General features: G+C 41.1%; 1 protein-coding gene and 1 pseudogene across 3 annotated transcripts in view; one reads left to right on the forward strand and one right to left on the reverse strand.

Annotated features, from left to right (window-relative positions):
- The first annotated feature begins 26 nt into the window (after positions 1-26).
- The window catches only part of PRORP (protein only RNase P catalytic subunit), a 64,958-nt gene continuing 37,709 nt past the window's right edge, over positions 27-27,275 (forward strand). For 2 of the 3 annotated variants that reach the window (XR_012082596.2, XM_072986361.2), the window contains exons 1-5: positions 27-174; positions 3,397-4,729; positions 6,644-6,691; positions 9,397-9,529; positions 25,969-26,076. Coding sequence is in view for 2 of the 3 variants with exons in the window: in XM_072986361.2 (XP_072842462.2) it covers positions 3,735-4,729; positions 6,644-6,691; positions 9,397-9,529; positions 25,969-26,076 (1,284 nt within the window). In the remaining variant the exon portion in view is untranslated. Of the gene's footprint in view, positions 225-3,396; positions 4,730-6,643; positions 6,692-9,396; positions 9,530-25,968; positions 26,077-27,275 lie in introns of all 3 variants that reach the window. The other variant, XM_072986362.2, reaches the window with a different exon arrangement.
- Positions 23,857-24,011, reverse strand: LOC140703436 (U1 spliceosomal RNA; annotated as a pseudogene).

Here is a 27,275-nt window from a genome sequence, read left to right on the forward strand (position 1 = left end):
ACATGGCTTCTCCAGCTTCCCATTGATCCTTGGAAATCACGTGCGTTCGTCAGCTGCCCCTATTGCTACCCTTCAATTGGTCGCGCGTCCCCAAAATGGCAGCTCCCGTTGCATGCCCTGCTTCGGAAGATAGATAAGCACACCGAGTTGTCGGGTTATCGTTTATGCATCTAGGTAGGTCAGGCTGGGCTGATGATGCCTCAGGAATAAACGACAGTACTTGTGTAAGCGACACATTTGCTGTCCTATAATTCCCCGGTGTGTCGCGCTCTCTGTTAGCCGGGGGGGGGAATCAGCTGTATAGCGTGCGTACCGAGTTTTTTCTTCTCTCTCTCTGTTTCAATGGGTATTATCATGTTGCAGTGGTAAAGTTTCAATGGATTTCAGGCCGAGGCAAAGAGGCAGTCCCGAAACCAGCAAAATCAGGGAGCTGGACAGAGGACAGATTGTCTTCAGTGTGGAAGGGATTGTCACTCTCGAATTGGCCTCCTCAGCCACACTAGACGGTGTTCCAAGTTCCCCTGTTCAGAACACGTCACCATAATCTTTCGAGACTGAAGGATGCCTAGTACCAAGATGATTTTATTTTGTTTGGATCACACATAGCTCCCCTTTGTTTCAGTGGAACTATTTAAGACAAGTGTTTCCCCCTTCTTTATGTATTGTAAGGTAGAAGTGCATACATGGGGAAGGATTTTATTGTTTAGTCGTTAAGTCACATCGGACTCTTGGTGACACCATGGACCAGAGCATGCCAGACCCTCCTGTCTTCCACTGCCTCCCGGAGTTGGGTCAAATGGGGAAGGATAGTGAGGTTAAGATAGAGGAAAACTCTGATTATTCGTATTCAGATTTTGCTTCCTGAAAGATGCAGTAATTCTGCAGACACGTTAAAGTCAAAATGTGCAGGCTTTCTGTGTGAAGAGTCAATATTGTAATTGCTGTGGTTTATGAAATCTTTTTAGTAATGGGAGAAAATAGTGCCTGCCCATTGTTCCAACAAAACAAAAATTGCCTAGCTGTCCCTTGAACTTGTCTGAAATAGTGGATTTTGAACCAAGAAAGCTCACATTAAAGTAAATCTGTTGTGCTGGAAAGTGTCACAGGATTTCACCCTTTTTTCCATTCTCCAATTTAATTTTGTCAATAATCCTCAGAACTTAGAAATCAAAGTCCATATTCTCCAGAACCCTTCATCAGAAAAAGATGGTAAAAACATTGGGCTGGATGTAGTGTCATGGCTGGTGAAACTAGACTGCTCCCAAAGCAAAATAGAGTTTAGATTCCACATGAGATAGAGATAAAAAAAATTATCAGGTTTTGGAAACAAAAGGCTTGCTTGCTCCCACTCCCTAAAGACCTACCATTTGGCTTAGGTGAAACCATATAGATTTTGTTATAAGTTTGTAGCTGAAAATTACAAGGCAGCAGGAAAAGACAAAGACCAAATAGGAGATGAATTGACCCAATATAGGAAGCCACGGCCTTAAGTTTGCAAGAGCTGAGCAGGGCTGTTGATTCATGTGGTTGCTATAGGTAAGAGATGAATTGACGGCACATGACAACAAGGGAAGACTGAATGTAAAGTCTTAGTCTTTACATCAGCAAAACAGAATAGGTAGGAGTATTGTCCTAGGCCCTGAAGTTTGGAAAGTGTGAGGGCAAGAGGAGAAGGGGACGACAGAGGACGAGATGGTTGGACAGTGTCATCAAAGTGACCAACATGAATTTGACCCAACTCCGGGAGGCCGTGGAAGACAGGAGGGCCTGGCGTGCTCTGGTCCATGGGGTCACGAAGAGTCAGACATGACTTAACGAATAAACAACAATCGTCCTAGGCTTAAAAATCAATTATGGTCAAAATGATAATCATATGACTTGATCGTTTTTCTCCTGTAAGACTTCAGAAAGGCATGTGTGGCTTTATCTAAGGCAGTTGGAAGGAGGACAGTCACCCTTTTGTCTCCAGTGGTGGTGAGGGAAGGAGTTGCTGATTGATAACCTTTCGAACCCATTTTGTTCTGTTGCTATTCTGGTTTCATGACCCAAGGGCATTACATCCAGCTCAGTTGTTGGAACTATTTACCTTAACCACAGATTTTGTACTGTCTATGCTTAATATTTTTCGAGATCTCAAAAGGTCATCTTATTTGTACCTTCTTAGCGATCCAGTGAAGGTATTGCCCAACTTGAGACTTTCTTGCTATTAATGGATCATATGGCAATTTTTAAAAGACATTCAGACTTATAATCTCCTTATATGTTTCTGCTCTTCTTTTTTCCATGGACTGGGAACTTTATTGCCATTGTGCTCTCTAGTGATAGCTTTATGGTAAAGTTTTGTAAAGAGAAACCAAACTTGTAACTGCTCTTCTGGTTCAGACAAAATTAGAAACAGTATTCTGTTAGTTGAAAATGGAAATGGATTCTTCTATGGCTATATTAGAATATAAAGTAGGACGATATGGCCTTCAAGGTTGTTTGCCTAACACACTGAACTATGACTGGTACCGTCTACTCACCCAGGCTGTCTGCTACATGAAGCAGAAAACAAAGCACTGCTATTCCCAATGTTGTGCTGTCACAGTGATGGCAGACACACACCTTTCCCCCTTTAGATGAGAAGGATACTGCTGTTACACCTGCCTTCCTGTTCCAACAACCATTGTAAAATAGCAGTAGTGCTGACATTTGTCCTCTCACTCCTGTGCCCAAGAAAGAAGCTGCACCCTCCACTTGAAAAAGATGAAGGGCAAGGTGCCATTTTTTGTTCCTCTTGTGTGAAAGGGAAGCAGAGTCAGTGCCTGCCTGCCTGCCTGCAGAGGAAGGGGTCATGGTGTCAGCAGCAGACCTGCCCACCCAGAAAGAAAGCAGGTGCTGTGATGGTGGTGTGGCGGTAGTGCCCTCATGGAGAGGAAGACAGCTATATAAAAAGGAAGATTTCACCTATATAGAGGTGAAGTCTATCAGAATGCCTGGTTGTGAGAGTCCTCAGAACCAGGTTCTGCAAATGTGAGGACTAAAAAAATGGACAGCCTGTTGCAGAGGCAGTTGTGCTAGTTTGTCCTCATATGTGCTCTGACTTTGTGAACCCTTGGAGCCAGGCATTCAGGAAGCAGCCAAGTCTGGAGAGTTGTGCACGAACAGCCACAGCTCTTCAGAGCAGCAGTGCTATGGCAGTAGAAGCAGCGGGTTTGCCCCCCCTTCCTCCTCCCATGTGAGGCAGCACCTCCCTCGGGCTCCCTTGGGAGATCCAGCCCTGATCGATCCGTCAGTCAGATGTAAACAAATGTAAAATTCATAAAAGGAATTTTGGTGAGAAGTTCCAGTCATTTACATTGTTTTTCGTCACTTTGTATAAGTAGTTAATATTTTGTTTGTTTGTTTTTAATATAGCTGGGTCTCATTTGACTGAAAATTTCGTGTCACTGGGCTTACTCTTGGAGTGTATGATTATGACAAGTGAAAGACTGTCAGGGGTGGAACTTCTTTCAAGCTTTTCCCACATGTGAGGAAAGAGATGGTTTCATCTGGAAATGATTGTAATTTGGCTCATCTGAAGACATTAAAAACTGACCTACAGTTAAAACAGTTAGCTGAAACCATCGAATCTACCAGTAACTTCTTTTCATACCTTGTTTCATATTTGTCAGTTTCGACAGCACCTTTATACACCATACGTTTGTTACTAAGCTGCTCCTTCAAGATTTTCTGCTGGCAGTTTTTTCAACAACATGCAATTCTTTCACCAAACACGCAGTTGCTTTTTACAGACTTTAGTGAAAAAATACCGTGTCTTCTCTCCTATGCCAAGGTTTCAAGAATTGCCTATTAACTTCGGACGTGCCATTTTCGCCACCTCATATCTCAGTGCAGAACGGGAGGATCCTAAGGTACATAAGCCAGGATCGTCCACGTGGTACTCTAGAAAAAGAGATGAAAACAAAAGGAAGGAACGGACTAGAAAAGAAGGTTTTTTGCCACAAGCTTACAATATGTTTGCTGCTGGTGCAGCAAAAAAGAGATCTGTAATCTCTGGAGAGGAAGAACAACCAGTTATTTCTACAAAGAAAGAGGTTCATTTTCCTCCCCCAGAAAACCCCCTCAGTCTTGAGGAGTGGGAAGAGCTGAAAGGAAAATATGATGGCTATCAAATATTTGAAGTATTTATGTTGCTGCAGATGATTGATTACAATAGACCCATAGATGTGGCTAAGTCTCTATTAGCTGCAGTGGCTAAACGAGATGGAGATATTCATTATAACATTTTGCTGCAATACTTACACCTGTGTGTTTCTCAACAGCAAACGAAAGAGATTTATGATATGTTTGACATTATGAGAATGAAATTTAAGACTTTAGAAAAATCAGCATCTACTCTCCTTATCAAAGGCCTTAGTGATTCACCACATTGGAGAGATGCCTTGACAGTCCTACAGCAGATTAAAAAACAAAAAGTTATGACCCCTACAAGTAGGAATTATAGAGACTGCATCAAGGCAGCCATTATGAACCAGGAAATAAATCTTGCATGGAAGTTATTTCATGAGTTGCTAGCTGAAGGCTTGACGCCAACCATGGATACCCTACAGCTTTTCTTTGACACTGGCAAGAGTGTACAAAATGATCGTTGGACAAACGAACTTATTTACATCCTCAGATATTTAAGAGATAATCAAATATACCCTGGAGAAGATCTTGTGCACAGCATAAAGCAGTGGTTTGAAAGGTAAATTTGTCACTGGAGAATTGGGTCCAGCTGGACTCATGTCTTCATTATGTGCATATGTACTAATGCTAAGCAATTTGTTAACTTCTATTATTGTTATTTGGAATTATGTACGACCTATCCACATGGGAGGATTCCTCATTTTGTGTCCTGTGGCCAGAGGAAGCCAATTTCTTTCATTCTAGCAAGTATTCAATAGCAAGATTATAGTGTGCAGAAGGAAAGTGGCAGAATTTCTTGCATCTGTTTAGTGAAGTGTCTGGGTGTATGACTGGCCTGCAACAGACACCTTGCCAAATAACTGCGACCATTTCTGCAACTCAAGTTAATTTCCAGCAGGAGTCTTGCCCTTATTTTAACAGTGCAAAGAGATCAGTCAGATAGCCTTCCACTGTCTGCTTTTCTTAGATCCCTACCTGTACTCTCCCAGACATGCTGATGATGACTGTTGGATATGGCCACTTACTGTATATACAGTGATGCCCTGCTAGACGCTTACCCCATTAAACGACAAAATCACTTGACCATAGCAATTGCAAAACGATGTTTCCTATGGGATGTTTTCATTTAACAACGATTAGATCCCTGCTTCGCGAACCGATTGTTCGCAAGGCGACGATTTAAAACAGCTGATTGGCGGTTCGCAAAATGGCTCCCCGCTGTTTTGCAGACCTATTTCCGCAAGACAGGGATCACAAAATGGCTGCCCTATGGAGGATTTTCACTACACGAGCAGGTATTTCCCCCATTAGAACACATTAACCGGTTTTCAATGCATTCCAAATGGGGTTTTATTTTCACATAACAACGATTTCGCTGTACAGCAATTTTAACGGAACGCATTATCGTCGTCATGCGGGGCACCACTGTACTTGAGTATAAGCCTAGTTTTTCAGCACAATTTTTTTTGCTGAAAAACCACCCCTCCTCAGCTTATACTTGAGTCAGTGTCAAAATTACATGTTCTTCCCTGCAGTATGGGTGTTCTCTGGACTCCCCCGCTCATCTATGGGCGCCTGCAGTCTCTGTGGGTGGTCCAATGACCCAGGTTAAGTACACTGCATTTCCATTTCCAGGACACTCCCATCCTCCTTCTGCATATTCTATGTACCCATCTTCCTCATCCATCCTCCCTCTCCTTCCATCTTGTTACGCAGCAGTAGAGCAGTAGATGAGCGCAGCATCTGGTATGAGCCCTCCCTCCACAGGCAGTAAAGTGTCTCTCGCAGCTCAGAAGGCCTGTATCTTCAAAAACATTTAACCTACTGATGCCTCAATTAATGTAATTTTATTGGTATCTATTTTTATTTTTGAAATTTACCAGTATTTTTTTGCTGCATTTTCCACCCTCTGCTTATACAGTACTTGGGTCAATACTATAAGTTTTCCCAGTTTTTAGTTGTTCACTTCTATTTCTTTGCACTGATTATTGTACTGTGTTGTTGTTTTTTTGTCTGCACATGTATGGGTCTCCACTCTCCATTTTATTCCCATGTAAAGTAGGTTGATGCAAGGACACCAAGTAAGCTTTGTGACTAAGCTGTGATTTGAACTTGGGTCTCCCTATTCTATGTCCAACACTAACTATTACAATATACTGGCTGTCTCAAATCATTGGTTGCTATTATAAGTTATATCACATCTGAAGCACACTGGTAGAAAAAGCAGAAAACAAATATGTGTTTAATTTACATAATATGGAAAAGCTCACATTAATTAGCTTAGTATACAAGTTTACATATGTAAATAATGGCACCTAACAATAGGCTGTCCAGATTTAGCTAAATGTACCGTGGCAATCCTAGCATAGACTTACGTTTGGGTGTGATAAAAAGAGGTACTTTTTTGCTATGGTGGGATTATTATATTGGTTTCTAATTTTTATTATTTCCTCTCCCCCCCCCCCCCCCCCAGTATTCCAGGAGAGAAGTGGCAAGGAAATATAACTACCATAAAAAAGAGGTAAAGAGAAGTATTGTTTTAAAGCTCTATATAATATTTTGTTTATTGCTACTAAGGGTTCAAAGAGAATTTTTTTACCCTTAATTTGCGTTTTACATTTCTGAAGAAAATATGAAAGACCTATATTAAACTTATTACATTTAGATGATCATTTCAATAGATCCACGGTTCCCATGTTTAGGGAGGGTCTTGACTCTGCAGAAATTTCTATTTATTATTTATTTAAAATATTATACTCCCCAAAAGGATCCAAGGTACGTTACAATATTAAACACTAAAACAATTAAAATAATTAAATAAATACATTACAACTAGTGAAAAACAGAAGCATAACAGTTCCATTTTAAGACACACAAACACCCTACCTTTTAGACAGCCTGCCACTAGAAGACCACTTACCTGAAGAAAATATTTTTTTGCCTGCTTGTGGAAGGCCAGTAAAGATAGAGTCAGCCTGACCTACTGTGGGAGGAAGTTCCAAAGTCTGGGAGCAGCAACAGAGAAGGCCCTCTCCCATGTCTCCACCAAGTCTACCTTTGAGGGTGGTGGGACTGAGATGTCTTGATGATTTTAAGCCCCAGAGAGGCTCATAAAGGGAGATGAACCCAAGTTGTTCAGGCCTTTATAAGTCAAACCTGGTGCTTTGAGCTGTTCCAGGAAAAAGATTGGGAGCCAGGAAAGCTGCTGTAATTGAGGGTGATGTAGCCAGCCGTGTAGCCAGCCCCAGTTCACAATCTGGCTATGGCATTTTGGACCCACTGAAGGTCCTGAACACTTTCCAACACAAGAGTGTGTTATAGCAATCTAACTAATACGTAACTATGTGCCGCCATGCCCAAGTCAGGCTTCTCCAGGAATGGGTGCAACTGGTGCACTAGTTTTAACTGTGCAAATGTGCTCTTGGCCACTGCTGAATCCTGGGCATCCAGGCTCAAGAGATGAATCCACAAGCAACCACAAGCTGTGCACCCGTGTTTTCAGAGGAAGTGAAATGTCATCTAACACAGGCTAGATCCCTATTCTTCGATCTGCCTTTCAATTGACCAGGAGCCCCATTGTCTTTTCTTGATTAAGCTTTAGTTTATTTGCCGTTATCCAGTCCATTACTGACACCAGACTCTGATCTAGAGTTGAAACAGCTTCCTCAGATTTAGATGGAAAGGAGAGATAGAGTTCCGTCTTGTCCACATACTGGTGACACTGAATCCCACCACTGCCATGGAGTAGGCCATCCAGTGGGCTCTAGCCCATGTTTGGTTGGATTCACTCCATGTTTTCTGCCATTGTTTCTCTAGGCTCCATCTCATTAAAATTCCTGGCCACTTATGTTAACCGGATCCAGCTTCTTGGTATAAGGGTACACTAGGCAAAAGCCTGGGACATGTGGACTAAACTAGCCTACACATATATGGCCTATGGGCTAGATTACTAAGTGGTGGAATGGTCTACATATGGAATGGCAGTGAGGAAATCTTTGGGCTGTTTCATACACAACCTAGTTGACTGTTTCCTGTCGGTAAAAACGGGCTGGGGATTCCTTTCAGTTTAGACTTTTGTATGATGGAATGAACAAAAAAAGACAGCTATATGATTGCTGTGGCAACAAGACTCTGGCTGAGCTGGAAGACAATGGAACAGTACAGACAGGCTGCAAGGTTGGATCCTTTCAGTGGCTTCAGGCTGAGAGTGTACCCTTGATAAGATGCTGTGGTCACGTTATGTGCCTCAGGACAAAGGACTTGCTTTCTGGGAATAAAGAAAGATGGTGCAATGCACTTTTCTTCCCAGCTTGCCATCTGCCAACACAGAACTCAATTTTAGGGGCGAAGGTCAGTCAACCAGAATGCAAGAAAATTATGGGCATTAGTGGAGCAAAAAGCAATTGATGTTTGGGACAAGGAGACTCAGGATCACATTCATTCATACTCACATCTGTGCCCACATGCAGGTGCTTTTCAGTTCACTTTTGCTCATGTAATTTTTATTTTTGCAGATTTTGTCCTGATTCTGAGAGAAGGTTCATTTTTTTCCAGTGGGTTGTTAGATTACTCCCCCCCTCATACACACACTGAGAGAGAGAGAGAGAGAGAGAGAGAGAGAGAGAGAGAGATTTTATTATTATATTTACATTTTTCCTTTTTATTTTCTGGACAGTTCTCATGTACGTTCCGCTGAATCTTCAGTAACTTATTCTTTGCAGTAGGTAGCCATACAGTATGCCTTTTCCAGTCTTTCACTCAAACAGCTGGAACATTGTAAGCTTCAACTACAGGGCTAATTAAAAAATAGCGTTTTGTAAAGGCTGATTTTGCATAACCATAATTTCATCTGATACTGTAATACAGGTTGTTCTGCTTCACACTTTTCATTACATCATTGCATTGTATTGCATTAGAAATACATTGATTTTCCTTTGATTTTTTTTTTTAATTGTGCCTTCATTTTGTGGCTCTTATTCCCTGCTTATATGCTGTGGTTGAAACAAATCTTCAAATTAATTGCACCTGGGAATAGTCTCAGATGATTTCTGGTTACCTCCTTCATCCATTGGAGCAAGTAAAGGACCTGATTTTCAACTTATGCCTGCCAGGCTAGTGCTTGAGTAGAAGTTTGCTTTAGTTATTATGTTGAAGAAAAATAAATGTTAATATGCTGTTATTTTATGAATTGCTGATAAATCTATCATGTCTTAATTGGTATTGCAGTGGACAGTGTTTATCTTGTAATCAGACCTTAGAAAGTCTTCAGCTCACCCCAGAAGAATACAACATTCTCAAGGAAAAAATAATGAAGGATGTAATAGAAGGGGCTGATACATTTCGAAAAACTACTCCAGAAGTAAGTTGCAATGACAAGTATTTTCATTTTACCTGCGGGTTTGCTGTGACATATCTGCCTATAACACTTATCAACAGTAGCTGGGCTCAGTGACCCATAGGGTCCCTTCCAGCTGTGCGGTTCGATGATGATGATGATTTGTGGTCATGTCTATGAATGGGCTTTTCTGAATTAAAGGACTAATTTGGTGAGACACTCCCCGCCCTAATTGAATTACAGGGGTGAAAACCTTCAAACTGGCAGGAGGTAGAGCATGCCATTTCTGTGCCTTCAGCTACCATAAATAAGAAAAGTGTCCTGCTCGCCCAGTGCATTGTGAGAATCGTGAAGTTCCTTGAGGCTTTGAAAGATGCATGGGAGAATGAGTGAGTCTCAGGAAATCTCACAATTCCCATAGTGCAGCAAGCAACCAAGACACTTTTCTTATCAATGGAAGATGAAGGAATGGTATGTATGTAAACTGGTTTGAACGTTCATTCTTATAATTTGAATTAGGGCATTTTTGAACGCCACAGAAGAAGGGAATGGTAAACCATAGTAGACCATGCAATGCATAGCATTCAGTACTTTGGTTTTTTTGGCATCTGCCGGGGGTGGTGGTTGGAAGCTGTACACTATAGATGCCATGGTCCATTCATACAGTTTTAAATCAGTTGAGTCTTACCAATGCATGTGCTGTGGTTGTGGGCACACAGTTCCATCTTATCAAGGTTTCAGGAGCTATCCTTGTATTTGTCTAGGTAAAGGTTCCCCATAGCATTTACTCCAGTCGTGTCCGACTCTAGGGTGCGGTTCTCATCCCCATCTCCAAGCTGTAGAGCCAGTGTTTGTCCATAGACAGTTTCCGTGGTCACGTGGCCAGCGCGACTAGACACAGAACCCCATTACCTTCCCATCGAGGTGGTACAGTGGGGTCTCGACTTACGAAGGTGGTTCGTAGGTCGAATCTGCATTTCCCATAGGAATGCATTGAAAACCATTTAATCCATATCTGCTCTTTTCAGTCCATAGAAACTAATGGGAAGCTGCTATTCCACTTTCTACCACTAGAGGGGGATATTTTTTCTTATTTTCCTTAGGTTCAGGAAACAAAGGGGGAGGCAGGGAACAGTTTTAAAAGCACTTTTGAAATCTTTTTTTTTTCAACAAAGCCAATTTCAAATCATGTTTTAAAGCATGTTGTGCTGATTTTTTCAGCACAGATACACAGGCAGGCTTTTTAGGTGCTGAGCAAGCCTCCCGAAGCCTGTTCAGAGCCAGCCAATCAGCTGATAGGTGGGGAGAGGAGCGGGCGAGGGAGCACAAAATGGCTGCCAGGCTCCTTCTGGGTGTGGGCTTTTAGCTGTTTCCTGCTCTTTTTCCTGCTGTTTGGGGGTTACAAAGGCCTGGTAAGTGACTTTCTTTTATTTATTTTTAAGTTTCTGACCTTTTTCCCCCCTCTAGAAGCCTCTAAGGGGAGGGAGGGGGTACTTTTTTCCTGTCCGTAACTCAAGGGACGTTCGTATGTCGAGTCCTTATTTCCCCTATAGGGCAGGTTCGTAAGTTGAATTGTTCGCAAGTAGGGTCGTTCGTAAGTCGAGACCCCGCTGTACCTATTTATCTACTCGCATTTACATGCTTTCAAACTGCTACGTTGGCAGGATGCATTTGTCTACTCACTAGTTAATGCCTTAGGCTGTTTGTCACAGCATCCCAGGGTACCATTTGCTACTGATAGATACATGGCTCTGTTACTTTACAAAAAAGGGAGGGGATTTCTGTCCTTCTTGGGATGGAACCAAATAAGCCACTAGATGGTGCTGATGTTGCATCTTCAATATGTTAGTAACAGGCACTGCTGACTGCCTCAGAAAGTGTGTTGCTATTTTCTTCTGTGATTCTTACCCCCTTCAGTAAATGTTACAATTTGATGTAACCATTGGATTAGATCATCTTTATCAAAAACACAGGATGCACTCTTTAAAGGGCTGACTATATATAAAGCTTGTTGAATATAAGATATTAATTTTTTAAAAGTAGACATCTTTCTGATGTAGAATATCCTGGGACTTTTGATACGGGAAGTATATTATGAGTTGATTTAATCTTTCAACCAGCTATGCAGGTGTCATGCAGAAGTGAGCACACCTCCTATTTTGAGGTCCGCTTAAAGTTGTTGGGTGGGTTTGTTTGTTTCTAGTTTGTTTGTTTGTTTTGTTGGTTTTTAACAAGAAATTTGAGATCCAGCAGCTGGAAGTGGGGCAAGAGGCCAAACAGATGCATTAAAAATAGTGAATTGTTAAATTGTTGCATAAATCCTGAAATTTATGGGGCAGGCTCAGAGGCTATTTAGTGCTGAACTCACTAGAAACTATAGGGTTGGTATGCCTTTGAATATCATTTGTTTGGGGGCAAAAAGGGAGAAGAGCTGTCATTTCTGTGACTTGTTCATAGGCTTTCAAGAAGTATCTGATTGATTACTGTTGGAAACAACCTGATTAAACTAGATGGATCTTTGATTCAGCAGGGCTGCTCTTGGGGCTATGATTGAGTGGTAGAACATTCAGATCCCAAATGAATTTTTGGTCTCTCTAGGTAGAACTGGAGAGCCACTGAAAAATGCTATCGATAGTACTCTATTCAATGAACCAATGACCTGTCTCCCTGCATTAATTATTTAGTAGGCTTCCAGGGGCGAAGTCCTGTGAACAGAATTTCAGAATTTACTCATTGTTAGAAGCGTTTTAGTATTTCATGCATAGGCAGGGCTTTTCTGGAAGTAACTGATAGTGGGAACAGTTGTAGCCTTGTTTTTGATAACAGAATGTTTATGTAGGGACAAGCTTAAGATATTTAGGGATATTCCATTTCTAATAATAATAACTTATGCAGCTGCTACGTGTTCAGGAAGTTAGATGTATAATAAGTGAGCAAATCATCTTTTCAATTAATATACATTATAATTTTTTAAAAAATCCAACATATGTGTTGAATAAAAATTCTTTACATGGTTGCAAATACAGAAATGGAATAATGACGTAGTAACTGAGAAGTCAGCAGACACAGCGTAGAATGACAGTTATGTTCCTTATTTATTTTCAGGGAAAATCTTTTAGAAGATTACAAGTAATACCACAGTATGCTTTAAAACAACAACAACCCGGTGAGGTAGTAATGGTTATTAAAAAGCTGTAAAGAGTACAGATCCATAGAATATTTTTTTTATAATTCAAGAATAGTACAGCATGCATTTGAGACTGAATTTTTGAGTTCATACTAAAATACATTTCCTGGTTTTTCTTGGTGCCAAGAATTGGGAGGCGTGTAAACTGTAGGAAATGCGTAAATTCTTATACTTTTTAAAGACGTCAGTTTAAAAACCTATAAGATTTTTAAGTATGGTAGGACATGACTTCCTACATCAAAATGAACAGCTGTTCTGTTTTAAAAGACAGATAAAAATGCCACTTCTGTTGTGACAAAAAGAGCAGCTTTTTCTAGGCCTGACAGTGTACTTTTTTTGTGGAAATGGTTTATAAAACTGTTTGTTTCTTAATATTTAATATCCAGTGAAACAACCTGCATTTGTATTCAGGTGGATGTACACATGCCACGGTTTGCAAAGTCACAATGACTCACTCAGAGCACACATACAGAAATGCACACACCCAGTTTGACATTTCCCTCCTTAACCAGTCACACTGAGAATTAACTCTGGCATTTTATGTATGTGTGAAATTGAGTGTAAATAATTTTTCATTACCCAAGCGAGGCCTCCTTTTGTACCGCCATTTTTAATGATGGTTTCTATAAAAAGATTGGTTCAATTGAGCATAATTTAACAACGCTATTTACGACTACTGTATTTTGGAGGTTCAGTGTGAGAGCACAGGGCTCACTCACAGTATTTTGAACAAGTAAACATCTGCCAGTTGGGGTGCTTCTGGATGACGCTTGCATTATGCAACGACTCCATCTCCTTCACAAGATTTTACAGGCATTCCAGACAATTATGTCTTCAGTGTATAACCCACCTGTGGGTTCCCCCCCCCAAACTGTTATCTCTCCCCTTCATTTTTCCTTTAAAAAATATAATTTAAGGGGGAGGAAACGCACCGTGGCTTTTGACTAATTGGAGAAATTTTAAGACTGAGCTAGAAGGGAGGGAAAGGCAGGGTTACTGCGAGCTAGTGAGAAGGAAAGGAGATAACAACAAACAAGTAGTCTCTATCGAGAAAGACATTTTTTTGCCATTCTGTCTGCCAGGATAAGGGTAAAAGGTAAGTCTCCCATCTCATTATGTGTAGTTATCTGTGTCGGTAAGCCAGACATCCTGATACAGATATTATGATTGTTGCCCCCAATATATTTTTTCTCTCCCCTCGTTTTTGTCTCACCTTGTCTAAGTTCTTTCCTTTATTTAAAATTGTTTTAATCATATTGTAATTACGTTTGTTGTAAGCCGCCTAGAGTGGTTTTAAGTGGCTAGATAGGCGGGATATAAATAAAATAAATAAATAAATAAAAATAGTGAGTTAGTACAGTTCAAGTCTTCTCTCCAGTTGCAATGTGGAAGGTGGGTTTTCTCCCCTTCTATTGTTCTGCCACAAAGTTTTTGGAAGAAAGGTACAACACACCATTTCTATTGTTCTGAGGTAAGCTGCCATAGCACTGAAATATATCATTTCCATAGATTCATATATGAGTTCTTTGGAAATGGTCCTAGAAATTTTCCCACTGTGAGAGGGCAGTGAATAGGAAATGCTCCCTGGGTTATATTTACTCACTCCCTCTGAGCAGAATAGAGTCTGATAGATAAGCAGGTTTGTATCTGGAGGCCCATTTTCAGTTATCTCTGTGGGTATTTGTGGTTCTTCATGCAAGTTAAGGATAGTAATATGCAGTTATTCTCATTTGGTTTTATATTTGTACTCATCAATCTCTGTTACTGTTAGACATCACCACCAAATTTTTTTTAATGTAATGGTAGCCAATTATCCTACAAGGTAGGCTTCAGCATTATGTGGACTGAGAACTCCCAGAAGTACAAGCTGGATTTCAAAGGGGCAGAAGAACTAGAGACCAAATTGCTAACATACGCTGCATTATGGAGAAAGCTAGAGAGTTCCAGAAAAACATCTACTTCTGCTTCATTGACTACGCAAAAGCCTTTGACTGTGTTGACCACAGCAAACTATGACAAGTTCTTAAAGAAATGGGAGTGCATCACCACCTTATCCATCTCCTGAGAAATCTATATGTGGGACAGGAAGCAACAGTTAGAACTAGATATGGAACAACTGATTGGTTCAAAATTGCTAAAGGAGTATGACAAGGCTGTATATTGTATCCCTGCTTATTTAACTTATCTGTAGAATACATCATGCAAAAGGCTGGACTGGATGAATCCCAAACCAGAATTAAGATTGCTGGAAGAAATATCAACAACCTCAGATATGCAGATGATACCACTCTGATGTCAGAAAGTGAGGAGGAATTAAAGAACGATTTAATGGGGGTGAAAGAGGAGAGTGCAAAAAATAGTCTGAAGCTCAACATCAAGAAAACTAAGATCATGGCCATTGGTCCCATCACCTCCTGGCAAATAGAAGGGGAAGATATGGAGGCAGTGACAGAATTTACTTTCTTGGGTTCCATGATCACTGCAGATGGGGACAGCAGCCACGAAAAAAGCAATGAGAAACCTAGACAGCATCTTAAAACGCAGAGTCATCACCTTGCCAACAAAAGTCCGGATAGTCAAAGCTATGTTTTTTCCAGTTGCGATGTATGGAAGTGAGAGCTGGACCATAAAAATGGCTGACTGCCGAAGAATTGGTGCTTTTGATTTGTGGTGCTGGAGGAGACTCTTGAGAGTTCCGAACAAACCTATCCATTATGAAAGATATCAACCCTTATTGCTCAGTGGAAGGACAGGTCCTGAAGCTGAGGCTCCAATACTTTGTCCATCTCATGAGAAGAGAAGACTCCCTGGAAAAGACTCTGATGTTGAGAAAGTGTGAGGGCAAGAGGAGAAGGGGATGGCAGAGGACAAGATGATTGGACAGTGTCATCGAAGCTACTGTAGGCATCCTTCAGTCTCAAAAGACTATGGTAACGTGCTCTGTATGGAGGATTTGGAACAGGGTCTAGTGTGGCTGAGAAGGCCAATTCGAGAGTGACAATCCCTTCCACACTGAAGACAAATACAATCTGTCCCCTGTCCAGCTCCCTGATTTTGCTGCTTTCAGGACTGCCTCTTCACCACAGCCTGCCAGACAAGTGTCTCTTCAAAATGGGAGAGGCCATGATGCCTGCCTCCTGGTTGAATGCTCAGATATCAGGGTCTCCTATCTGTTGAGGTCCATTCCTAAGGCCTTCAGATCCCGCTTGCAGATATCCTTGTATCGCAGCTGTGGTCTCCCTCTGGGGAGCTTTCCCTGCACAAATTCTCCATACAGGAGATCTTTTGGAATCCGGCCATGAGCCATTCTCACTACATGCCCAAGCCAATGTAGAAGTCACTGTTTCAGTAATGTATACATGCTAAAAATTGCAGCTCGATCTAGGACTACTCTATTTGGAACTTTGTCCTGTTAGGTGATACCAAAAATCCATCGGAGACAACACATATGGAACATGTTCACCTTCCTCTCCTGCCGTGCACAGAGGGTCCAGGACTCACTGCAGTACAGGAGTGTGCTCAGGACACAGGCTCTATAGACCTGGATCTTGGTATATGCTGTCAGCTTCTTATTAAGCCATACTGTCTTTGTTAGTCTAGACAACATGGTAGCTGCTTTGCCAATGCGCTTATCCAGCTTGACATTTAGGGAGAGAGTGTCAAAGATTGTTGAGCCAAGGTACACGTGAACAACCACCAATTCTTGTGTGGAGATGGTAATAGAGGGAGTTGAATCCACGCCCTGGCCCATCAAAGCTACCAACATGAATTTGACCAAACTCCGGGAGGCAGTGGAAGACAGGAGGGCCTGACGTGCTCTGGTCAATGGGGTTATAAAGAGTCGGACATGACTTAACGACTAAACAACAACAAGCCAGTTATCACCCAAGTGATTTGTTAGTTAGACATTGGGGTGAAGTGGTACAGTTGAATCAGTAACTCAGTTCTATTTCCTCTCTGCCTCCCTTCATCTCATTACTGATATAAAATCTTAATTGTACTAAAATTAATTTCCATAAAACTTGAGTTGTGCTTTATAAAACTGTGTCTTCTCCTTTCTTATACAAACCTTTATTTTCTTCTTCTTGAATGATATGGCATCTCTCTCTCTCTCTCTCTCTCTCTCTCTCTCTCTCTCTCATACAGACTCCATAGGGAAACTTCTGAGATACTGTGCTAACCATCTAGTTCTTGGGGGTGATGAACCATAGTGGATTGTTGTAGCAGAAGCAACAACTAATCTTCTGACACTGCAGAGACTGAGAGATTTTAACTGGCATAAGCTTTATTGGACTGTAGCCCATTTGATCTGAGTATTTGTTCATTTGTCTTATTTACAGGCTGCTTTTCTCCCAGTATGGGGACTATATGCTAAATACAACTTGTTAATCTATAAAGTGCCATGAAACCTTTAGTTGTTGTGAGGGTTCAGTCTTTTCGGGTGATTGAGGATTTGTTATTTCTTCTTTCGGACCCAATAAAGACAACTGACAAACTGGTTCCAAAACTTTAACATTTATTTCAGGAAGATCCAAAAAGCTACTAATGTCAACTGTGATATTTAACATGTCCTTTTCACATAACGGTACAAAAGGGAGTTAATGGTCCACTTCAAAAAGGGTTTGGAACAAGGCATGTCAAAAGGTTCCGATGTCTGTATCATGTCATAATATTTTATCTCAAGTTGTGATGCCTCTGGCAGCAGGTGCAAGTGGTCACTCCTGAGGGGTTCCTGTCCCAAACCTTCTCATTGGGATTTGGTGATTTCCCATAAGAGGGGGTCCTACCAAAAGCCCTCTCCAAGGGATTGATCCATCTTTCCCTTTCTCTCCTTTTCCTAGCTAGCTTGGCTCTTTGATTTTTCTACTCTGTTCTCTCACCTCCTCTTCTCCTCAACAGAAGAGTTTCTTAGTTCTTATTTCTCTGTTTCCTTTCTGTGTCTTCATGGAATATCATCAGCTTCTCCCATTGCTTACTCCAGGGTTAAGGTTACCCACTCCGAACATGGTGGTAATATTCTTTCCCTCTTTTGTGCTTCTTCCTCTCCTGCCTCCATTGGTCCCCTTCTGGACTTTTCTCCCTTATATATCTCCGTTCCCCCTGCCTTGTTCCTGCCTTCTCTTAACTCCTCCTCCATTTTCTCTACCCTTGACTCTCCTTCCCCTGGCAGCTCCCTCCTTTCCTCTGATTGGCTTCCTGCCTTTTCTGCTTGAACTTCAGCCTCAGAGGCAGCCAGCTCTTTATTTGTAGAATCTCTCATCTCTTCATTGGTCCCAGCTCTCAACTATAAAAGAGACCCTCCACGCAACATCCAGTGACTCCCAAAGGCTCCCTCAGGGCAAAAGGGAGCCCTAGAGAATCTTGGAACCCGAAAAGGGCAGGGGAGAAGAAGTTTTCCATTCATTTAAATTAAATATTACTGGGTCTGGATCTGGTTTTCACAGTGTAACTTTTCGCAACACAATTTTGCCCAATTACATATCTAGTAGTCTGCATGTTTGGATACTATGATGGTACAATACATGACTGAAAACCTGGGTGCTCGACAGCCACTCTGAGCTGCTTTTGTTATCCTATTCCATACTCAAAGTTCTTTTTTGGTCCCATTTTCTGCTTATAGGATACTCAACTTCATATCCAAATATTCTACTTCAGTGGTGTCCAACCTTGGCCCTCCAGATGTTCTTAGACTACAGCTCCCAGAAGCCTTCACCACCTCTGCTGGCCAGGATTTCTGGGATTTGAAGTCCAAGAACATCTGGAGGGTCAAGGCTGGACACCACTGCTCTACTTCTTTATTTTCTCTGGATCCTTTTATATTATATTGGCTCAAGCATGGCTTCTTTTCAGCTTCATAAGATGCTGTTTAGAAAGCAAAACAAGACTTGGGAGGCTAGATATCAATTTCAGAGCGAGTATATCGAGATTTATTGGTTCAATTTTATTTTTAAAGGGCCTTCCAGGCATTTTGCAGACAGCAGCGATGTTGCATAGAAATATAATTTTTCATTTGACAAGAAAGAAACACACATACAATGTTTCCGATTCAGCTAAAATAATTACTAAATATTAAAACCAGTAAAGTAGAAAGCAGAATTTGAAATATGAATGGCATGGTAGCTGAGCTTTGGAAACTATTCAGTTTCACTGAAGATGTCAACAGTAAGCAATTCTTATCTGGGTTCCTGAAAACAGGAAGCAAACATCACCTTTCCTAGGCGTGGTCATCTGTAATGAAAGCGTTGCAACCAAAAGAACTCTGGCTTCTTGTATCTACCAGCTTAGTTTCCGTGGCTCAGAGAAATGGAGTAGGGCTTGCTCAGATAATTTAATAGAAAAACTGGTAAAAGATGGTCATCCCAACCATTCTTTTTTGGGTCAAGGTACCAACTATAATATGACCATATATGTGTGTATATTGTGAACTCATACATTCAGTGTATAAATCATGATTTAAACAATCATTCTGAAATTAGGTTTTGACTGACAATGTTTTCACTCGGACATCTCTTCCCTTTGAAATTAAGCTCTGTCAGGTATCGAGATTATTTCAGGATGCCGGAGAAACCAGCACTGGTTGATCCTCCATTTCTCAAAATACAAACCCAGCTGTAGCACAGAACCATTTTAACAGAAACTCAATTTTTCATCGATATCCAGTAAACAAAAGTGAGGACAAAATTAGACAAGGCTAATATTAGCAAGTTTGAAAATAATTCAAGATTGTGTACTACTGGACCCTCAAAATGTAAGCTCTTTCCTTTATGCCTGTCAACCTCCCTTCAGAGGAGGGCAACAGGAATGATCAGGAAAGACTGAAAGAGCTGGGCATGTTTCACCCTGAGAAAAGAAGACTAAGGGGAGATATTGTATCATAGCACTTTTCATCTACTTGAAAGATAATCATATAGACGTGGGGCCGGATCTGTTCTTGATCAGCCCAGAATGCAGGACACATAATAATGGGCTCATGTTACAGGAAGCCACATTTGGGGTGAATATCAGGACAAAACATGCTGTTAGAACAACATGAAAATGGAACTAATTACAGTACCAGGTTGATGAGAGCTCCAGCATTGGAAGTATTCAAGAGAAAATTAAGCAAGCATGTTTCAAATGTAATTTGATTTGGATTCCAGCATTGAGCAGGAGATGGACTTGATGGCCTCACAAGCCCCTTCTAACTCCATTATTCTGTGATTCTATGAAAAGCTCTGCTCAAGTATTAAGCCAGAATGTTTGTAGAACCCAGTGGGGTGATGGGGACTGAGGCAGGCATTGGATGCTGTAATCGAGATTACTGTTACATGCAAACTGGTTCCTAACCAGGACTGCAAATCAGGATTAAACCTCTCAAAGGAGGTGACAGTTGTTCCTCAGTAAGCTGCAAAGCCTTAGGAAATTCCTCTCTTCCACTGAAGTTATAGTAGAAGAAAGCATAAATGTGTGGAAAAATGAACCGGGAGAGCTTATTACACAGGGCTCCAACAAAGGAAGGATCTTTGGCTGTGAACAATGCAAGGGAGCACTGAGGGCTTGCAGACCCACTAGGGACGGTTAGAGCATGTGCAATGGAGAGTGGAAGAAGAGAAGTCTTTTCAGGCTACTGAGCTTTGTAATATTCTGCAGATCATTCTATGCAGGCGCGAGGACTTACATGTGTGAGTCACAGAGCCTGCAGAGAAGAGCCTATGTAATCAAAGAGGGTCAGACATTAATATTCAGTCAAAAGTTTTGCTGCAGTTCCTCAAAGCACAAATCATATTTGTTTATTAACTAAAATAATACAGTAGTGTTCCAGCTGCCAACTAGCGCTGGCCAAAACAAGGTTTTGTAGGATATTAGGTTCACAAAAAGCTACTTACACTACTTACACTGAGTCAAACTCTTGGTCCATCTTGCCCAGTATTAGTGATTGACTTACTGGCAGCAACTCTCCAAAACTTCACACAAGATTCTTTTCTGCTGCTACCTGGAGATCCCTGATATTCCTTGGGTCACCTGCCCAAGTACTAACCAGGCTCATCTTCCAAAAATCTTCCAAAAATCAGATTAGATGTCTTCAGGGTGATATGCTGGCTATCAGACTTTACTGGACATGCAGGAGGAGGAGAACCCTGCTCACGCCAGCGCTGGCACAAAGCGTTGGCTGTGCGCAAACAGCTGTGGGGGGAGAGTGCATGTGGGGGGGAGGTCTGCCTTCACGGCCGGGTCCAGCTCAGGCCATGGACCAGCACTGGGCCACGGACCGGGGGTTGACAACCTCTGCTCTAGATTAAAGTAACTGGGGATGTGAAAGTCCCTAAAACCAACTGATATGACTTGAATAGTCACTAATTTCACATTATATGTTGAATTCTGAACCTAGTTTGTATTTACTTCATTAAAGTGTTTGTCAGAAAATGTACTGGAAACTCTTCATCATTTTGTTACATAACTGGAAGGGTTATACCAGGTTTGTTTCCTGAAATGAACCATATAGATTCGCAGACACATAACCAACCTTTCTAATTGCTCCTGATATTTCTTCAGCACACAAACAAAAAAGCCAGAAGTTCAGTACACATCTAGATATAAGCCCCGTAACATGCACTTCAGATCTAAGAGGTATCAACATTGTTACTATTTTTCTCTTCCTGCGCTGCTTGCTCTTCTTACAGCTGTATGTGTATAGAAGATTTTCTCCTTGGTAAGGCTTCAGAGGAATCATATGCAAGCCCAAATATAGGGGAAGGTTGTAATACAGGACACATGGCCTCTGCATTAAAGAACTTTATCTAAAGAGTTTTGATAAATATACAGGAAGAAGAGGCAGCCAGTGGGAGAACATAGTACCTACTACACTTCAACCTTTCTGAGTTGGTCAAAAGCAAAGCATGCTGCTTATACAGTGGACCCTTGACTTACAGACGGCTTGACTTACAGACTTTTTGAGTTACAGACTTCTCTGGCCGCAAAATTTAGGTTTGACTTGCAGACTGAGATTTGACTTACAGACCAGAAAAAAACCAAAATGGAACAAAAATGGCCTGTTACGGGATTAATCGGTTTTCAAAGCACTGTAGGTCAATGGAGACTTGACTTACAGACTTTTTGACTTGAGAACCGCCTTCCAATACGGATTAAGTTCTCAAGTCAAGACCCCACTGTATACCGCCCCATAGCACTTCAGGCACCCTCTAGACAGTTTACAAGCTAATTATGCGGACTACACTTTGTGCCCCCCCCAGCAAGCTGGATACTCATTTTACTAACCTCGAAAGGATAGTCAACCTTGAGCCAGCTACCTGGGATTGAACCCCAGGTTGTAAGCACAGTTTTGGCTGCAGTACAGAAGTTTAACCACTGTGCCACGAAGCTCTAATGGTCAACATATCTGGAACTTTGATATACTGTAGGTCCTCTGACAAAATGGCTACTATGAATGAGCACTTCCCTGTTCACTATATGTCTGCTGTGGCTATTTCCTAGATGGCAAACTGGTAAAAGTAAAAGAGATAGGACACAAATTTCTTATTTCTATCCATATCAAATAATAAAACCCCTCTTATGAATCCATAGTTCTTTCATTTCTTGTGTTTTGCTCCAATACTCATTTCATAGAAGGCAACCTGATGAGGTTTACTTGACATTGGTCATGAAATGTAGGACAAGACAGAAAGGATACACACTTCAAGTGCCTAATCATACACTGTATATATTCACCCCCAAAAAACACAAAAAAGCATTCATAGAAGGTAAATGGTGATGCTCAGCAAAATAATCACCCAAATGATGTGTCCAGGCAAAACAGCTACCTGCCAAAATAAACAAAACCGGTAGTAAATACATGCTCTTTCTTTTGCTATATGATTAGTCTCTATCCGTATTCAGGAGTTAAGCGTGAATCCATATTGAAGCTCAGTAATAGGGATGGGGAGCAGGCACATAAATTTGCCCCCGAAGTCCCCACCTCTCCTGGATATCCCTTGGGCAGGGCTCCCAAGCAGCTGAATGTGCTTAAAGCATCCACTGCAGGCCTGACTGTCACCTAAATGAGGATGGAAACTGGTTTCTCTTAGCCTATCCAATTTAAAATGAGGAAAATGAAAAAAAGGAGAGAACCATTAAACATAGGTCTTCTTTGTATAGCACCTAACTGTGGTTGGGTTTTACATATGAATGACCTCCAGAAAAATCAGTAAAAACTGGTGTAAAAAATAAAAAAGGATAATCAGTGGCATTGCATTGAATAGTTTATGTATCTTAATACCCAATGTTTTTTTCTCATTTAAAAACAAATCAAAATCAACCTTAAGCTTCATAGTTTTAAAAGGACTTTTAAAGGCTTTAATGTATAATCATTTAGCAATGTCTTCATCCACAATAATTGTGCCTGTGTGCAAAACTATGCGTTCATAAGAGGGGTTTTATAATTTGCTTTTATAATGTATATGCTATGTAATGGTTCTTATGGTAGTGAATTACCATAAATTAAGAATTTTTGTAGACATTTTCTGTTGCCTGTTAAGTCACCTGACTCCGTGTCTCAACTTAGGGGAATTTACCTTTATCCAAACAATATTGCCGCCGTTGATTCCTTAAAATAAATTAAAAATTAAACCCTTTAGTACCCACATCTTATTATTTTTGCATTTAATTCTTAAGGAATTCTCTAGGAGCTGTTTGGAGACTGGGCTATTATACTGTGTGCAGGTATCCCAATTCTGTGCTAAGAAAAAATAGAACTATGCAGCCTATATGAAGTATTGGATTTGCCATAAAGGTTCAGATCTCTGTTTCGTTGGCATCTAGCCAAAAACAAAAGTATGAAAATTAATTTATGCCAAAATGCATAGCAACCAATATTACTGTATTTTTCGCTCCATAAGACTCACTTCGCCCCCAAATAGAGGGGGAGAAAGTATGTGCATCTTATGGAGTAAATACAGTAAAAAAAAGGGTTCAGACACCACCACCCAGAAGCCTCCCATTGCCATGCTGGGAGGCCTCTGAACTGGCACCAGAGACTGCTTGCTGTTTGGACCTCACCATTCTGCACTGCTAGCTTTCCAGGATCTGCTTTCTGCAGCCCACCTGGAAAACCAGCAAGGCCAACAGGCCTATGGCAGCAGGCAGTGAAAACAGCCAAGGGCCAAAAGGGAAAGGGTGATTCTAGAAAGACGAGGGGAAACCATAAACACAGTCCCCCACTTAGGCAGTTGATTTTCCCACATTTGGGGAAATCACAGGGGTCAGCACATCCAAAGTGCAATAGATGAGCCTTACCCTGTGAAAACCACTTTTACAATAATGGTATCTCCCCTGCCAGGTATGAGCTAGAATGGCCCCTGAAAATTCTTCCCCTTTCTGTGCCCTATCCCCCAAAGGCATGGTGACACCCCGGCTGCACCTCCTGATCAGAGCAGGGCTGCACAGCCCCAGTCCTGAAAGAGGCCAAGAGACCTACTCAGTGTTTTGGGGTGCCCCACAGGACCCCCATCAGGGGCTGGAATGTTCCTCCCACAATCTTCCAGTGCACAGATATTAGCACACCTAATATGCGGGGAAGGCAGGGAAAGCGGGGAAATTCAAACTTTCAGTTAGTGAAGAGGCTGCTTGTCTGCTTCCTTGCTAGTACACGCAGTTAGAGAGCTGGGAGAGAGACCTGGGAATGCCTGGTGTTGTCATTTTAAAATGTAAAATTTAGTTTAAAAGCTGCTTGTTTTGGGTTAAACCATGCTTGGGTGAAAAGGTGCTCCATTTGAGTTGAAACCTACTTGCCTGGGAAGCATTTCAGACCAGCGCCAATCAGCTGTTAGGTGAGGAGAGGGGAGGGGGCAGGAGCGGAGAAGAGCACAAAATGGCTGCCGGCTGCCTGCTGGCTTTTAGCTGTTTGGGGCTCTTTGTTGGCTGTTCTGGGGTCTACCAAGGCACTGTGAAAAGCTGGGCTCAGTCTACAGTACCTGGTAAGTGACTTTCTTTTAATTTTTAAAAGTTTCTGACCTTTTCCCCCCCATAAGAATGCATTAATTAATTGTCAATACATTCTTATGAGAAATTTGGATTCGACATGCAAACTTTTCAACTAGTTCTGGGCATCTAATAGAGAATGTATTTCCAAAGGGTGTTGCAGCAAGGAAACCAACTGTGCCTTGTGACTTCTAACTGGATTACAGTACCTGCTTCCTGATTTCAGCTACTATAGTTTGTATTCAGTGTTTTTGGCTCGTCAAGAACATTGTTCATAGCTGTTGTGCCTTGCATGCTATAAATGTTCAATTTATGTCAGAAACCCGAGATTTGGTCTTATGCTGAGCATGTGCTACTGCTGGTGAATGGGTTAAGCTTTGTGTTGCTGTTCTTTTGCATAACCTAAAGTACAGTAAATAAGGAAAACCAGCTGTTAAATAGTTTAATTCTACTATTTATCCTCCACACAACTAAAAGGGACCTCTCAATGCAGTGCCAAATCAGACAAACCATTTCTAACTTAATATAGGCTTGAGCTGTAGCTGGGCAGAGTTGCACAACAATCTCATCTGTCATTGAGACATTTCTATAAGCATGGGGAGGAGGTGGATGAAAGGAAATGTAAAATATGTGGTATAGGTCTTATCACTGGCTGATAATGGTCTATATGTACTTGAATTAAATTTATGGTACACAAATTTATGGTACATAAACTAGAGTACACAAAGCTTTAAGTCTCTCCATTTGTTAATGACAGTGGTAATGGTTCTTAATGCCACTGTTGACTGCTGTTCACCTTACATGGTTCAAATGCTATTCTGTTATAGTTGATAAAATATTTTCTTACACTATTTGGTTCAGAATATATTTTCCGTGTTTTCCTCCTCTAAAAATTATGTGCGTCTTAAGGTCCGGTGCGTCTTATGGAGCAAAAAATACGGTAGGTGGTTTTGCAGGAAAAAGAAGTTCATGACTTTTTGTATTCCCATGCACTGTCAAGCACAAAATGGGGCTTCTGGTTTTTGTTTTTTGTTTTGTTTGTTTTTAGTTTTTAATATTGTTTGTTTTAGTATAGTGAGCTGCCTTGGGCCTCTTGAAGAGAAAGATGAGATATAAAGATTTGAAATAAATGAAGTAGATGCATTTAGAAAGATAATAAAATATGAGCACTTGGTATCTTGGGAAGTTTAATTCTGTATCCAATACCAGCTATTGCTCTTGAACAGAGTAATTCTGCAATACACAGAACCTTGGCTGGAGAGAACAAACATAGCTGAGAATGTCAAAGCATTTTTGTTTCATATGTTGCTTTTTATTTTTTTAGGAACTTGAACAATTTCGGAAGTTTGTGGATAGGCATTCCCCTTTTGATATTGTGATCGATGGTCTTAATGTTGCCAAAACATCTGTGAGGTTCAATTCATCTGAAATAGTAAGTGTTGCTCTACTATTTTTAGGAAATGGTATATATTCTCTATTTAACATGTCTATGTCTGTATTTTACAGTTTAAGTGATATGGTGGATGACTGGCAACATTTAAAATGATGGCAGGTTTTGAACCTTTGAAACTGAACACGAAATACATTAAAAGGAAATTGGAGCATTTACTATTGCAGAGTTAAAATGTCAATGATGAGAAGCTGCAGGGGAATAATACAGAGGGAGAAGAATACATGTGTTTCTACTTTTAATCCACCTAAGCACTGTGTTGATCACTGCTAGTTCAGATGGATCAGTATAGAGCAGAAGGTGCCCATCTCCCAAGTAAAGTGTCAGCAGTGTCAGTTCCTGATGCTAAATAATAATTCTTGAGGTCCTGTAAGAGAACGTCTTAAAGAAAATTTGTTTTAAGGAAGAATTTATACCCCAAAAGACTGTTGGCTTATTAATTAGGGAAGTACTGTCCAAAACCACCCAAGCAGCATGGCAGAAAGCAGAAAAGAGAGCCAGTAGCAGTGCGTTTCCAATAGTATACAAGAAGGAGCAGGGTGAGAGGTTGGTGGTCAGAGCAGAGAGAGAAGCCTCCTGGGTAGAACTTTTTATTATTAGAGAGATAAGCAAATGTGAAGTTTTTACCATTGCTCTCCTTGACCAGTAGTTCATATTTCCTTTGTACTGTAATAGCACATCCTATATTTTCCCTATTTTTTTCATTGGCTGCTGGTTACAAGGGAAAAACCCAACACAACGATGTCTGTACAAATTGTTGAAACTACATTTTTGAGTGAGGTGGGATGGGAATTTAGTGCTGGTTTTGGCATCAGCTTAAAGTTTCTGAGAATGTGCTGTTCTTCCCAGAGCTGGGAAGATTTATGTTTTTGAGCTATAACTTTCGGAACCCTCAGAATCTCAGTACAGCCACGGTGGGAGCTGGAGTTTGGAAACGTTTTGCTGGAGCTGTAGTCTTTAAAAAGTAGAATTTCCAAGCTCTGGTTTTATCCTTTATCGAGACAAAAAGCTGAAATTTGAATTTTAGTGGTATAGAGATGTGTGAGTATTTCACAAGCCAGTTCAGCACTGTGCATAGACTGTTTTCACAAAACCTCCACACCATTGTGACTTGCACACACATTTATTTTTAGGCAGATAAATCATTATGGGAGGGGAATTGGACCAACCATACAAATATA

The sequence above is a fragment of the Pogona vitticeps genome, chromosome 1 (genome assembly GCF_051106095.1).
Source record: "Pogona vitticeps strain Pit_001003342236 chromosome 1, PviZW2.1, whole genome shotgun sequence".
Lineage (NCBI taxonomy): Eukaryota > Metazoa > Chordata > Lepidosauria > Squamata > Agamidae > Pogona > Pogona vitticeps.